Below are 15537 nucleotides of genomic sequence, written 5' to 3'. Positions count from 1 at the left end.
AAGGTGGTCGGGGCGGCAATCCCCGAACCCGTTGGTAGACACCAATGGTGAGGGATGCCGTCAAACTGAAGGAGTCCTATTGGGCTTTTTTTGCCTGTGGGACTCCTGAGGCAGCTGATGAGTACCATCAGCTTCGGTGTTCGCTGAAGCAAAAACTCGGGCATGGGAGGAGTTCGGTGAGGCCATGGAAAAAGACTTCTGGACGGTTGGAGGAAATTCTGGTCCACCATCTGGCGTCTCAGGAGGGGGAAGCAGTGCACCATCAACACTGTGTATAGTGGGGATGGGGCGCTGCTGACCTCGACTCCGAATGTTGTGAGTCAGTGGGGAGAATACTTCGAAGAGCTCCTCAATGCCACCGACACGCCTTCCCATGAGGAAGCAGTGTCTGGGTTCTCTGAGGCGGGCTCTCCTGTGTCTGGGGTTAAGGTCACCGCGGTGGTTAAAAAGCTCCTCGGTGGCAAGGCCCCAGGGGTGGATGAGATTTGCCCGGAGTTCCTCAAGGCTCTGGATGTTGTGGGGCTGTCCTTGGTTGACGCGCCTCTGCAACATCAGAATCAGAATCGGAATCAGAATCATCTATTTGCCAAGTATGTCCAAAACACACAAGGAATTTGTCTCCGGTAGTTGGAGCCGCTCTAGTACAACAGTCAATTTACAGAACACTTTGGAGACATAAAGCGTGGACATCGGGGGACAGTGCCTCTGGAGTGGTGGCCCCCCTTTTTAAGAAAGGCGACTGGAGGGTGTGTTCCAACTTCAGGGGGATTACACTCCTCTGCCTCCTATTCAGGGGTGCTGGAGAGGAGGGTCCGTCGGGAAGTCGAATCTCAGATCCAGGAGGAGCAGTGTGGTTTTCATCCTGGCCGTGGAACAGTGGACCAGCTCTACACCCTAAGGAAGGTCCTCGAGGGTGCATGAGAGTTCGCCCAACCAGTCCACATGTGTTTTGTGGATTTGGAGAAGGCGTTCGACCGTGTCCCTCGGGGAGTCTGTTGTGGTGTAGGACTGTTGTGGTGAAGAAGGAGCTAAGCCGAAAGACGAAGTTCTCGATTTACCGGTCGATCTACGTTCCCACACTCACCTAGGGTCACGAGCGGTGGGTCGTGACCGAAAGAACAAGATCCCGGATACGAGCGGCCGAAATGAGTTTCCTCCGCAGGGTGTCCGGGCTCTCCCTTAGAGATATGGCGAGAAGCTCGGTCATTCGGGAGGATCTCAGAGTAGAGCCGCTGCTCCTCCGCATCGAGAGGAGCCAGATCAGGTGGCCGGGGCATCTGATTCGGATGACTCCCGGACGCCTCCCCGGTGAGGTGTTCCGGGCACGTCCCGCCGGGAGGAGACCTCGGGGACGACCCGGGACACGCCGGAGAGACTACGTCCTTCGGCCGGCCCGGGAACGCCTCGGGATCCCCCCGGAAGAGCTGGATGAAGTGGCTGGGGAGAGGGAAGTCCGGGCGTCCCTGCTAAAGCTACTGCCCCCGTGACCCGACCTCGGATTAGCGGTAGAAAATGGATGGATGGATGCTCCATTGTCTTCAGGATCCTGTGGAATGTAAACATGCATACGCATTGTTGTCATCTTTCAGTAAAATTTGGGAGAAATGTATTTTATTGTGTTGAATTTGGACTTGAACGTCTCACGCAGGCTAAGGATTTGGTCGTAATGAATGGTCTCTTTTTTGATTAGTTCTTTGTTGGATCGTGTCATTTATAATTTGTTGGTTGTTTTGCTTATCGTAGTGACTTTGATGGACTTAAGTGTAACGCAGGCTCGTGTTTTGCCGGGATTCCAGGAAAATGTGTGTGGGGGAAGAAGAAAAAAAAACACTGTACGCCAACAAAAGATTTAGTCTATATTTTCTTGTTGAACACATTTTCTTTTGTATTTTTTTTGCTACATTTTATTTATTCTTAATGTATTTTTGAATAGGATTTTTTAAATTTTGGGGGGGGGGGGGGGGGGGAAAGTTATTTTATTTGAGTTGTGCTTGAGATACGTAAGGGCAGAAGGAATTTCCAGAAGATATCGCAAATTGTGACTACGAGGGATTTAGCATCTTGATATTGTTAATTTTTCACTAGAATGTAAAAATAACCCCCCCCCCCGGTAGTTGCTGTTTAACGGAGCAAGAACCTTATTTCTCTTGAGCAAAATGTTTATCACAGTAGGCGATCGTAGAAGGAACTTGAATGTTAATCATGGTAATAGCAGACATTGCTAGCAGTTTAAAAAAAATAATAATAAAAATCGTCGTTTGCCAAGATGGCGTTGATGCACTTTTTCTTTTTTCTTTTTTTTCTGCAGATGCTGCAGTTTGTCTGTCACTACCCCCGCCCTCCCCCGAGACGAACACATTAGCACTTGCTGACTAATGGACGGCGTTCCCACTGCGATGTTTAAACATAATCGTTACTTACTTTGTTTGGTGCTATTTCTAAGTTGAACGAAACAAACAACTGCGGTTGTTGTTTGGGAGCATTACAGTGACAACAACCAATTGAGTTATTCACCGATCTTTCTTTGTCGCGAGTCGACTTTGATCCTTTTAAAATCTGGAATGTTCTGCTCCCACTGTTTAAGAGCCCCGCGCTGTCCTCTTCGGAATCTTGTTGGTTTGCATCAGTTCCACTTCCTGCCCGGTGCGGGGCTTTGGGAATCCAAGTTATTTTGGGAGGGGCGGGGTTTATGGTGTCATCTCGCAGATGCCGCCAGCTGATTGGTTTGTGAACAAAATCAACGTCCATAAAGAGAAAGACGATGGAATGAAAAGCAAACTTCGTTTTTTTTTTGTCATCACTCCTTTTCGTCTCTTCCAAGGTAAGAAATCTTTTTATTTGCATTTTGTCTGACTTGCTGCTCGTGTTGTCGCATGTTTCTGGTCATTTTGTTAAGGTTGCTTGTCTTGGCTTGTTTTTTTTTTTTTGCATTTAAAATCATTTTTGGATCTGATTGTAATTTTTCTGGTAGAGCTTTGCGTTTATTTCGTAATTAAACTGATTCAAATGATTTGTACAACTGTTAGCTTCACCTGCTACTGCTTAGCCTACGCGGACACTTAGTGGACTATGCTAGTTAAGTTTCATTGTCACGAAATAGTTTTTTGTAAAATTCCTATATCTAATAATAGTTAGTTTATTTCGGCCTAGCTTGTTTGTTTAGTGCTAGGTAGCTAAAAAATTGAGTTTACTTCACGTATGGAATGTTGGTGATGCTAAACGTTAGCCTGTTAGCTTGAATTTTTTATTTTTTTTACCTCTGGAAGATTTGGCAGTTGTTTGTTGGTAGGTTCTGTCGGGTTTTTGGTGGTTCAGCAATGTTGTTTTAAGGTTTAGCTGTGTTGAGATACTTCAGTTTTTGTTTATTTAGTTTTCCACTCTTTTGGTTTATTTTGTGGCTTTTCTTTTGGAGCAATGTCCTGTTACAACTAACTGTTAATATTATAAACCAACTGTTAGCTACGCCTTTTAGCGTTGCGCCGAAGCATACTTTTAACTCACTATGCTAATCAGTGCCCAAAGATCTTTTGTTGTCATTAAATGGATGTTAAAAAAATCCATGTTTGATTTAGCAGAATCTGTTTAAATTGAGCGGCACGGTGGACGACTGGTTAGCCCATCTGCCTCACAGTTGTGAGGACCGGGGTTCAAATCCCGGCCCCGTCTGTGTGGAGTTTGCATGTTCTCCCCGTGCCTGCGTGGCTTTTCTCCGGGCACTCCGGTTTCCTCCCACATCCCAAAACCATGCGTGCTAGGTTGATTGAAGACTCTAAATTGCCCGTAGGCGTGAATGTGCGTGCGAATGGTTGTTTGTTTCCATTTGCCCTGCGATTGGCTGGAGACCGGTTCGGGGTGTGCCCCGCCCCTCGCCCGAAGATCGTGAGGAGAAAATGAAAATGAAAATGAAAAAAAAAAAAATAAATAAATAAATTTCGACGCTAGCTAGCTAAAGATTTGCCTGAGTTAGCCCGGCGTGCCGAGTGAACATTTTTGTCGTTTTTGTTAAGTCTGCTCTTGTTCCAGACGGAATTGTTTTTTTGTTGGCTAACGATTTTGTCACTAGGTGTTTACCGAATAATTTGCTCCCTCAAACAGTTAATGTTCTGTCATGTTTTTGGGTGACACGATGAGCAATTTATATGCCATAACCTGAAAACGTGGTGGTTCTGGAAGGTTGTGAGTAGTTCTTATGGGTTCTTGGGGGTTCTGGAGTGATGTTAATAATGAGTGCGATTGTAATGTGAATCAGTCAAGTGTTTGAAGCGCTTAAAGTCTGAAAGGTTTTCTGTGAATCATCTTGACTTCAAACTTGTCACGAGGAACCTTCCACATTTGGACCAGCAGATGTTTAAGACGAGTTAAAAAAACGTACGTAACGCGAGGTTGAGGAATCACACTTACGCTGTCGTCATATTACGAATGATTTCTATTTGACAACTATAATTAGTCAATGTTTTTATTGCCAGTTTGTGTGCGCTGACAATCAAGAAGCCAACATGAAAATGCTGCTTAATTTTTTTCCCCCCTCCTCTTTATTTTTGAAGGCAAATCTCGAGAGCCAACATGTCAGAGTAAGTTGTTGTTTCACCTTACGCAATGACATTTTGTGTATTTCATTTTATGTCTTTTTATTTATTATTCATTGTATATATATATATTTTTTTTCTTTTTGGGGTGCAACTCTTTCAGGAAGAAAATGTCTTCCAGTCGTAAACATCACCTCAAGGTACAAATACACCGTAGAACACTCCACTACAATATACTACACTACAATCCATACACACTGCACAACTACATACACACAACACTACTGAGGCATTACAATACATATACACTATACTACAGTACATTTATACAGTACTACACTATACAGTTTTGGGAAGATTACTATGGAAATATAGTGGGCTAATACTGCAAGTTACCTTGTTGAAAATGTTCGTAGTCCGGGAGGCATCCGAATCAGATGCCACGGCCACCTCATCTGGCTCCTCTCGATGTGAAGGAGGCTCTACTCTGAGATTACATGTTGTCGTTACATTTAATTAGTTGCTCCCCTATACTATATATTACATGCACACTACATACCTACACACACACACACGATGTACTACACTGCACTACATGCATACTAGAGTGCATTACTCAGCTATACTACAGACACACTACACTATACACACACTACTACACACACTAGAGTGCCTACACGCTCTGTGTGTGTGTGTGTGTTCAGAGTGTGATCTTGGCCATCGCTAAAGGTCACCTTGAGCAGGAGACCCAGGAGCGTGAGGAGGGGCGGATGCGCTACATGGCCCAGTGCTGCCCCCCGCTGGTGATTCCCTACACCATGCTAGAGCTACAGGTTCGTGCAGCCGTTAGCCCTGTGTGTGTGTTACTGTGTTGTGTGTGTCTCTGTTACCGTGGTGTGATGTGTTAAGGCCTCAGAAATTGTTGCTACGCCGCAGAGAGCAGCTCTCGTGATTGGTCCGTTTTAGTCACATGCTGTGATGACGTACGCAGCGTGCCCCTCGGTTCTACGTGCCATCTACGCCGCCGCCTACTCGATGGATTTTGCAGCTTCATTAAATGTATCATCATGTCATCTCGGTCCAATTGTTCCAGCAGACACTGTTCCACGGTCGCCATTGTTGTTGCTTTGTTCCTTGTCACGGAAAGGAAAGTAAAAAACGGCTAGCGGAAATGGCCCCCAAAAAATGCAGAGGAAACTCCCCCCGTGGCGTCCTAGCCAATAGCAGCCGGAGCGACAACCCCGACTTGGAGGTGAACTGCAGAACGTTTTCAAAACTGCACTCGAGTATAAAGGCAAACTGCGCGCGGGATAACAGCAATGACGTCAGCGCGAGAATAAAGAAGCCTTTACTTTGTGTGTGTTACTGTGTTGTCTGGTTTACTGACTGTGTCTGTGTGTGTTTTACAGTAATGTATTGTTGTGTATAGGTGTGCAGTGATGTGTGACTGTGTGCGTGTGCTACTGTGTTTCTGTGTTTGTTTTACAGTGATGTCTTACTGTGTTGTGTGTGTGTGTGTCCAGTGATGTGTGTGTTTTATGGTGATGAATTGCTCTGTGTGTGTGTGTGTGTGTGTGTGTGTGTGTGCGCGCACGCATGTGTGTGGGTGCATACAGTGATGTTACTTTGTTGTGTGTGTGCGTGTATAGTGATGTGTTTGTGTAGTACAGTGACATGTGTGTCTGTTACTCTCTCTCTGTGTGTGTGTGTGTGTGAGAGACTGTATTTTTTGTGTTTTAGTAGTGTGTTGCTGTGTGTGTCTGGAACAGTGGTGTGTGTGTGTGTTGTAGCACAGTGGTGTCTGTGTGTACTAAAGTGTGTGTTGGGGCGGGGCTGTGTTTTGTGTGTCTTACTGATGTGTGTTGGTGTGTATGTTAATTGTAGTAAAGTGGTGTGCGTGTGTGTAGTTGTACAAGTAGTCCTCCAGTGACGTGTTTGTGCGTGTGCAGGAGCTTTGCCGATCGATCCACCACAAGGTCGACGTGATGGACGAGGAGCGCTACGACCTTGAGGTGAAGGTCAACAAGGCCAACAAGGAGGTAGGTCTGTCTCCCCCTGGTGGACACTTGTCTTATTGTTTTTCCACAAGCTCAAAGAGAGAACCACTTAAAGGGGACATTTTTTGACAAATTGGCCCGATGATAGCTGGGATAGGCTCCAGCACGCCCGCGACCCTAGTGAGGAGAAGCGGCTCAGAAAATGGATGGATGGATGGATGGACTTTTTTTTTTTCTATACTATTGCTTCAGGTTTTTTCCCGATTTGATCAGTCTTTTACGAGCAATCCATTCCATTTGGTTTGCTGTGGCGGCGGGTCCAGATCGAAGACCTGAAGATCAAAATCCAGGACGTGACGGGCAAGTTCAAGAAGCCGACGCTGAAGAAGGTGCGCATGTCGGCCGACGCCATGCTCAAGGCGCTGCTGGGCTCCAAGCACACCGTCAACGTGGAGCTCCGGGCTAACCTCAAGCAGGTCAAGAAGGAGGTCAAGGACGAGGTCAGAGGTCACAACACGCTCATTGAATTATTTCTTTGAATTCAAATTTCATTTGAATTCATTTAATAGAAGGAAAAACAAAAAAACATTTTTTTTTTCTTAACATTGTTACAAACTCCATACACGTGCTGTTTTTTTCTGTTAAATTATGAAAGAAAGAAATAACTAACAATTTAATCAATAATATTCATTATTTTCAGAATTCATTTTTACAAGGATTTTTACATAATTGGAATTTATGATTGAAAATCAATACACTAGCACTTTTGTGTTTGTCAAGGAATAATATAATCATTAAATATATTAATTAAAAACTGTGATTGCTTTTATATTTGAAGTCATATTTTATGTCTGAATATAAATATATTAAAATTCAGTGAATTATTTTAATTACTTAGAATATTGATTGTGATCATTTGGATGATTAATTATTGAAGACTGATGTTGGTGTGTGTGTTTAAAAAAAAATAATAATAATTCTGTCAGGACAAAGAGCTGCGCGATGTCGTGGACTGGCGCAAGAACATCGAGGACAAGTCGGGCATGGACGGCAGGAAGAAAATGTTCGAGGGCGACGCCTAGCGACAGACCGGACGGCCTCTCATTGGACGGCTCGCCCGAGCGCAGGGCGGGCGGGGCTTCACGAAAAAATAAGTTCCGCGTGCATTTGTTTGCTTAACAGCAGCGAGTTTCACACAATTAAAAAAAAAACAAAATTCAAAGGATCTGTTTGATTTTGAAAGACGGGCGGAGGTTCGTCCGGGACGCTCCGAAGGGACCCTTCGCTCATCTTCATCCTCAGGCTCCTCCTCCTCATCGTGTGCGTTACCTTCATCTTGATGCTGCCCATCTTCATCCTCGTGTTCCGCATTTCCTCCTCATCGTGATGTTCTCATCTTCATCGTCCTCATCTTCATCTTCCTCTTGTTCCTCATCTTTAGTCACATCTTCCTCCTCCTCATGTTCTTCATCTTTATCGCCGTGGTCTTCTCCTTGCTGAGACGGCGTCCATCATCCTCTTCACCGTCCTGTCAGGAAGAAGAAAACAATCTTAAAGGTCAGTCGGTTATTAATACAAGGTGGTTGGGGGGGTCATGTCGGTGTGTGTGTGTGCGTGCGCGTTGTATCGCACGAGCTTGCGTGGCCATTGGCCTGCGGGCTAATCCGCTTCCCTAAAGAGGAGACGCCGCATTCCCATCAGCGTCGCTTTTAAAGCTCATCTTCCCTCCGAGCGCAACACAGAGGACGCCGCCGCCGCCGCAGGTCAGTGACACACTCGGGCAAGCATCCTATTCGTCGTGACTCCATAAGCACGCATCCCGTTTGTCTTGACTTTGCTTAAAAATGACATTTTGTGTTGATGATACTTTTTCACATCTTGTCGGTTTTTTTGGTTTATTTTTTACCAAAGGGATTTAAAGTCAAACAATACAATGCTGTGACTTTTTCTAAATCGTAGTACGATGACGAATAATGTCCATTAGTCTTAATATTGTCATGTTTGTTAGTGAGACTGTTTCTGACATTCTTTGGCAGTCAAATTCCCGTGAAAAAACAGACAAATCCTTTCAACAACAAAACCATGTATATAGCTATATTTACAAATAATATATATGACAAATGAGGTTATCAAATGTGAAACGTAACGACTTGGCACTTGTCGTCTTTTAGACTCCTCGCATTTGTGCTGTTCCATTCAGATAAATCACTTAAATGAACAACAAAATAGAAGTAAAACAACAGAAATTATCTTCCGTAATTTAAAAAAACATATTTTAAAAGTATGAGATGATAATATAATATCATATGACACTTGTGAGGTTAGTGTGTACATTCTTTGGCAGCAATTCGTGGTGGTGTCATGTTTCAATAAAACTCAAAATAGTGTAGTATTAAATAAAATACAAGAAATAGTTTTGGTCAATACAGAATACATTAAGAATTGTTTTTATTTATTTTTTATCAATTTAAAATTATACGCCAATGTCATGTCGACATGTACGTTCTTTAGCAGTCCTCAGTGGTCTCACGTTTCAAGAAACGTAACATAAATTGTTTGAATAAAAGATATGCAATTGAGATCAAATCATAAAAAATGAATTTAAAGACTAGAATATTTTATGAATAATTTAAAAATATAAGACAGTGTCATGTGAAACTTGTTAATTTGGGTGTACGTTTTTTGGCAGTTGTGTCACATTTCTATAAAATGCAAACAAAATCAATAAAAGCATGCAATAAAACTTTTTGATGAATACAATAATTTGTAATAAGGTTACAAATGTGAGACAATATCAGTGAATAATGATTACATATATTGAACATATATATGTATGACACGAGCATGTACATTGTGTAGCAGTGCGGTCAGTACAAAAAAAATCTATTTTAATGTGTAGATTACAATTTTTAATGTATTTTAATTTATGATAGAGTGCTGACTATAATCACGCAAGGAGAAACCAAAGTTACACTGATTTTATGTTAAAAGCCATGATTTTAATAAAAACCCAAACTACAATGTGTAATTTAATCTGTATGATAAAATGAATTGTAATGATTAACATGAAACATACAAATGTTTCATGACATCTTCATCATCATCATCAGTCCAAATGGCAGCTGCAGCGTCTTGGTTGTCTCTGTCGTCATGGCAACGATGACAACACAATGCCCTATCTTCATATGTACACAGTACACGCACGAAATACGCGCACGAGTGGATGCGTGTTGAAGTCCTGTCGAGACTTTTAGGTGCAAATAAATAAAACGTTAAAAAGGGGGGTGGGGGGGGGGTCTGTTCCGAGATGGCGTGCGGGCAGCAGCTGAGTTCTATTTATTTCTCTTTCCTCATGTCAATGCTTCTTGCGGGTCCGTGTTGGGTTACGCACATGTCCCTCAGCATCATGTCCTCGCGCCTCCCAAAATACTTTTCACCCCCCGTGCCCCCCCTGCGACGCCCGCCATTTGTTCTCAGGCCAACAGCGCCGATGCGCTCACACGTGGTTTTCTTTTGAGACGAGCACGCCGTCGCTTTTTCCTCCTCGACGACAGCTGAGTGTCCGCAAATAGCGTGCACCCTCTCAAGACCCTCTGTCTCATGCTGCTGACCCCCCCTGGCCTCGCCATACCAATTCGCCACCTTGTTTTACACCAAGTTAACTTTGTTGAATACATCACTCGAATAAAATGAGATAATCCCATTTGAATTCACTCAGTTGTTGAAATTTAAAATGCCATAGTTGGCGCGGGAATGGTTTGAATCCGCTAAGAAATGTCAAATAATTCTTTGGCAGACATTTTCAAAGCAAACAACTGTAAACGTGTACATGTTCAAGAGACGTGTACACGTACTCCGTGACGAACATGCCAAAATTCTTATTTAAAATTGGATTTGTTGATTGTCTCTTTTTTTTTTTTTTTTTTGCCAGTCAGAAAACTGGGAATTTTATGAATGTTAAAAAAAAAAATCATACAAATTAAGGGAATTTCAGAATTTTGTGAGCATTTGGAAGTTTGAATGGTTGGAATCGGTTGAAATGTAGGAGATGTGGAATGACAAAAAAGTGAGTAGAATAATAAAAATGAAGAATTTTAGTGAAGAAATTGTGGACAGAAATTTGGGATTTTTGGGGGGAATCCATCCTGCAGGATTTGCCGAAATAGTCACCTATTCACTGTTTTTGTGATTGGGTGACATTACAGCTTCATCACCGTAGTTTGACGATAACAGCAGTATCACGGTAAGCTGATAATCTATTAAACAAAACAACACATTGATAGCCAGCTTTGTCGTCTGTGGTTAGCAGTAGCGATGCCGCGAGATAACAACAGGATACACAGATTTGTTTTGTTTCAGCCCCAAAAATAATTGTTTGCTTTTTTTAAGGTGAATAACTTTGAATTGAAAATGTCAAAAGCATGTGGTATCACTTTAACTGCACATAGATATCTTCATATTTTGTAAAAACAAGACAAGAGTTATTAGATTGGTTGGATACTTTTGTACATAAATGGAATGCGAAACCTAAGTTATCAAGTGGTGACGATATCGATACGAGATGGTGACGTATCGTACCGCGAGACAGCAACGTCATACGTGCTAGTGTCAATGTGAACATGACTAAAAAAATCGTCTAATTGGGTCGTTTTTGTTCCCTCCAAAGTTGTTACATTTTCAACAACAGCCTTACGCAATGCTAATGTTAGCATTGCGAGCTAACATCAAGCAGCAGTTTACTTAAACCTAATTTGGTTCCACCTATTTTTACATGAATGGTAACGTTCATTTTGTCAGCAAATATTTAGTCCCCATGTCGCTCAGTTCACCTACTGCTAGCAGCTAGCATGTAACACACGTGGTATGGAGATGTGCTAACATTAGCACGCTAGCCGCCAAATGCTTTGACTGAGAGCAGAGAGCGTCTGGACGCTTTTCAACGAGACACTTTCTCTAAGATTAACTGTTGACATTTAATCCGTTTGGATTACTTGAGACATCTTCATGTCTAAAAATAAACTCACAGGAGACAAATAAAGAACCCGATAAGATTCTAAGGCTAACGATAATACACTAGACTTCGACGTTTGGACATTTTTACACCAAAAAAGAAGCACGTACTCTAAAAAAAGGAGGATCTGATGATCCTTTGTGATCGCTATGCTATGAGCTAACTGCCAACAATAACCGATTTTTGTTTGTCTTTCATAATTGGATAAATATGACTGAATTATTGTTTGTTTATTTATTTATTTTACACTGACCCTATCATTTCTTTATCTTTTTGTCTTGTAGATAAGGTCTTTGTCAAGAAGCCATCATGGCCACCGAGTGAGTGACATCATATTCTCAGTACTTGCAAAGTATGCTAACATTTAGCATGTTTATTTGGGAACTACTTGCCTCTATGGACACGTGCGAATGAGATGCAGCTTCCTGATAGGCTAAATGCTAACAAACTACCGGTCGGTATGCTTAGCATAGCAAGATGGAAATTTCAGGCTGATCCGTAATGATAAAAAAAATAAAATAATCAAAAGGCCAATGAGACTTGATAAAATGCTAACGTCTGCTAGCACTTAGCATGTTAGCATTCCAAAAGCTAAAGCATCAATCTGCTGTCTAATATTTCGATGTGTGCAGGAAGCGACTGTCTGCCAGACGCAAGCACACTCTGAAGGTAATTGTGTGTGCGTGCGAGTGCGTTTGTGTGTCTATGTGCACGTAGGCGCGCGGTTGTGTCGCCTAAGCCATAATGGAGCGCGCCTGTGAGCACAGAGTTGCATGCTGGTGGTGGCCAACAACCTCCTGGAGGCCGAAGCTGCCGAGAAGGCCGGAGAGCGAGAAACCTTCCTGGCGGAAAAATGTCCTCCTATGGACATTCCCTACTCGGGCGACGAGCTGCGGGTGAGAGGAGCTTCGCCGCTTCCCACCTTCTTCGAGCTGAGGTCTTCCACCGTCACTTTGTCGGCCTCCGCATGCTGAAGGTCCTGTGATGTTCTCCTCAGGAACTCTGCATGAAACTCCGCGAGCAGATTGATACCAGCGAGGAGGAACGTTACTGCATCGAGTTCAAGCTCAACATGGTCCTCAACGAGGTGAGAAGATTGATTGAGTATTTTGTGGGTAGAGAAAACTTTCGGGCCGCTGGGCTTTTGCGAAAAGAGAAACTATTTTGTCGGATGGACATTTGTGAGAAGAGAACACATTTTGGCCAGAAAAGTTAAAGAAGATTAAACAATTCATGGTCGATGTCTGTTTGACAGGAGTAAACATTTCTAGTCAATGTTGTATTTTTGAGAAGAGTAAATAATTTATTTATTTTTTTTTTTTTTTTTTCTTAACTGATTGTATTCTTTATTTAAAACGTGTGAAAGGGACAGAAAGAACAAAACAGACAAGGTTAAAGAAATTATACATTTGAAAAGGAGTAGGAAGGAGTAAAACTTAATTTCTCTACTTACATATAATCCTATTTAACTATTAATTTAGAACCTAAATATACATACGTTGGTACTATAATAAGGTATATTAATACAGATACATTATTATTCCTATATGTGCTAATGCAATTATACAAGTGGTTATGTCAGTAACACCAGTATCTTGAATTTAATGAAAAGAAGAAAAAGATTAACTACCACCATTAAAAAAAAAAAAAAAAAAAAAAAAAAAAAAAAAACACCTACATGATATACATATGGTCAATGTGTCTTTATGAGAAGGGGAAACAATTTCTGTTCAACTGAGGATTTCATCAAGACGCAGAAAATTATTGCCGTTGTTCTGCAAACATGCTTCAAGTCGGCCGTCCCGTCGTGTCCCGCAGGTCCGAGACCTGAACATCAAGATCGTGGACCTGAGGGGCAAGTTCAAGAGACCTCGTCTGAAGAAGGTGCGCATGTCGGCCGACGCCATGCTCAAAGCGCTGCTGGGCTCCAAGCACACCGTCAACATGGACCTCCGCGCCAACCTCAAGCAGGTCAAGAAGGAGGTCAAGGAGGAGGTGAGGAACACCTTCGTTGGGAGAGATTTACTCAAATGAGCTGATTCTTGGAAATGTTTGTGAGATGTGAGATATTTGGACAAGACTTGTGAGCTGTTGGAAAATGTTTGGAGACAATGTGTTTTTTTTTCTTGAGATATTTGTGAGATGTTTGAAGATGGTGGAGATGTTTGTGAGATGTCTGAGCATTTTTGTTAGATGTTTAGGACATGTTTCACAATTTCAGTAAAAGTTTTAATATGTTTGTGAGATACTTGAAGATGTTTCTGAGGATGTTTGCGAGATGTTCGATTTTTAGGACACGTTTCACAATGTCAGATGTTTGAAGATGTTTATGAGATGATTTTGAGAGGTTTGTGAGTTGTCTGAGACATTTTAACATGTTTGGAGATGCTTGAGACAGATTTTGGAATTTTGGTAGAGGTTTGATGGTTGTAGATGTGTCTGAGAAACTTGTATATGTTTGCGAGATGCTGACACGGACCTTTTTGTGTTTTCAGGACAAGCAGCTCCGAGACGTTGGGGACTGGCGTAAGAACATCGAGGACAAGTCAGACAGGAAGAAGATGTTTGACAGCTAAATGCAGGGGACACAGTTCAGCTTGTGCTCTTCTCGTCCGAAATCAGGAGTTTTAGCTCAAAATGTTCGACTTGACAGTGTGAAGACCTTCAACGTGAAGTTCTCGATTGGTGCTTTGTAACACTCTGATGGAAGACAGGAAGTTCCAATAAATTATGGTTTCTTCGGTGTTTGTTAGCCACCATGCTAGCTAGCTAACGTGTTTTGTTTTGTTGGAATAAAACTCTTGTGCTTGAGCCACTTTGCTTCTCCTTCTTTTGTTTGTTCTTCGAGTGTTTAACAGTCTATCCGATGAAACAAATGTCTTCTTCAACCAGCTTCTGGTTTGGTGTTGCTTTATTTTATTTTATTGTTTTCATTTTAGACATGCTTGCCAACACTTTTAATTGCAAGGTAAATAAGTTAAGACTAAATAAGACTACGTTAGCATCATACTAAAGGTCATGCTAAACAACGACTGAAATAAAATTACAATTTAACCGATGTTTCAACTGATTTTCTAACTGTGAGCTAAACAGGTTTCATGAAGAAGTCCAACAGTTTTTATGTTCATCTTTTTCTTCCTTTTTTCATTTGAATGTGAAAATGTTATACGCCCTGTTGCTCAATTGCTAATGGCTAAGTTAGCAGTTTGCTTAATATCCATGGAATTGCTTTCACTTACGCTCTTCTCATAGTCTTATATGTGGAGATACACATTGAAAGAGGTACGTTATTACATGTTGCACATACAAGACTATATTTTAATTGATTTTGTCTTTGTAGGTAAGTGTGATGCTTCATGTATTGTGTCGTCAAAGAAGAAAGCCAGTCAGCAGGTGAGGTTATCTCTCAAGTCAACATAGTCTCCGATGCCCCTGAAGGCATTACCTACTCCAGGGGAAGAACTTGTCTTTGGACGTTCCCACACTGTCACATTCTAGCACGTCTAGAAACCATAAACGTCTTCAGAGGTTTGCAAGGGTGTCGCGTATCCGTGACAAATAGTCTAGTGACTCTCTCGCCTTAGATGATCATAAACGCTAAAAGCACACCACACGTACTTTATAAGTCTTCTGAATGAACGATTTTAAGTGACAGACATGACGTAGGTTACTGTGAACTATGTAGATGTTGTGCAACATCACAACCATGCAAAGGATCTGCAAAGAACATGCTAAGGAGCTTTAGAGAACATGCTAACGGTTGTCAAAGAACAGTACAAAATATTCTCAAAACACACCATCTTTAAAAAACATGCTAACAATGTTCAGTGTATATGTTACTGATCTTCAAAGAACCCGCTAAGGAGCTTAAAAATATTCTCGGAACACGCTAATCATCTTCAAATAACATGCTAACAGTCTTCCGTGAACATGCTATTAATCTTAATAGAACATGCTAAAGATCTTCAAAGAACACTAAAAATATTCTCTGAACACACTAACA

The 15537-nt window shown here is 42.0% G+C and overlaps 2 protein-coding genes across 4 annotated transcripts; both read left to right on the top strand.

Moving 5' to 3' along the window:
• The first annotated feature begins 1333 nt into the window (after positions 1 to 1333).
• On the top strand, positions 1334 to 7617 carry LOC133402805 (troponin I, fast skeletal muscle-like). 2 transcript variants are annotated; one of them, XM_061676963.1, is made up of 7 exons: positions 1334 to 2821; positions 4545 to 4571; positions 4690 to 4726; positions 5231 to 5359; positions 6476 to 6565; positions 6847 to 7023; positions 7510 to 7617. In XM_061676963.1, the coding sequence occupies exons 2-7, from the start codon at positions 4564 to 4566 to the stop codon at positions 7603 to 7605; spliced, it is 537 nt and encodes a 178-aa protein (XP_061532947.1). In that variant the 5' UTR covers positions 1334 to 2821; positions 4545 to 4563; the 3' UTR covers positions 7606 to 7617. The 2 variants fall into 2 exon arrangements, with proteins under 2 accessions (XP_061532947.1, XP_061532946.1); XM_061676962.1 differs by lacking the exon at positions 1334 to 2821 and having other exon boundaries at positions 2999 to 4571.
• Positions 7618 to 8216: 599 nt separating this feature from the next.
• tnni2a.2 (troponin I type 2a (skeletal, fast), tandem duplicate 2) lies at positions 8217 to 14350 on the top strand. Of its 2 annotated transcripts, none has more exons than XM_061676964.1 (7): positions 8217 to 8286; positions 11819 to 11854; positions 12167 to 12203; positions 12302 to 12430; positions 12532 to 12621; positions 13353 to 13529; positions 14030 to 14350. In XM_061676964.1, exons 2-7 carry the CDS (start codon positions 11844 to 11846, stop codon positions 14108 to 14110), a joined length of 525 nt encoding a protein of 174 aa, XP_061532948.1. In that variant the 5' UTR covers positions 8217 to 8286; positions 11819 to 11843; the 3' UTR covers positions 14111 to 14350. The 2 variants fall into 2 exon arrangements, with proteins under 2 accessions (XP_061532948.1, XP_061532949.1); XM_061676965.1 differs by lacking the exon at positions 8217 to 8286 and adding an exon at positions 10570 to 10766.
• Positions 14351 to 15537: the final 1187 nt, after the last annotated feature.

This window comes from Phycodurus eques, chromosome 5 (genome assembly GCF_024500275.1).
Source record: "Phycodurus eques isolate BA_2022a chromosome 5, UOR_Pequ_1.1, whole genome shotgun sequence".
NCBI classification, from domain to species: domain Eukaryota; kingdom Metazoa; phylum Chordata; class Actinopteri; order Syngnathiformes; family Syngnathidae; genus Phycodurus; species Phycodurus eques.
The sequence above is the reverse complement of the archived record's forward strand: the minus strand, read 5'-3'. Positions and strand labels throughout refer to the sequence as shown.

Coding starts and splice junctions, on each gene's coding strand:
- LOC133402805 (XM_061676963.1), top strand. Junction 4,727..5,230: donor GTCGTAAACATCACCTCAAG/GTACAAATACAC, acceptor GTGTGTGTTCAG/AGTGTGATCTTGGCCATCGC. Junction 6,566..6,846: donor TCAACAAGGCCAACAAGGAG/GTAGGTCTGTCT, acceptor CGGCGGGTCCAG/ATCGAAGACCTGAAGATCAA.
- tnni2a.2 (XM_061676964.1), top strand. Junction 12,204..12,301: donor GACGCAAGCACACTCTGAAG/GTAATTGTGTGT, acceptor CTGTGAGCACAG/AGTTGCATGCTGGTGGTGGC. Junction 13,530..14,029: donor AGAAGGAGGTCAAGGAGGAG/GTGAGGAACACC, acceptor TTGTGTTTTCAG/GACAAGCAGCTCCGAGACGT.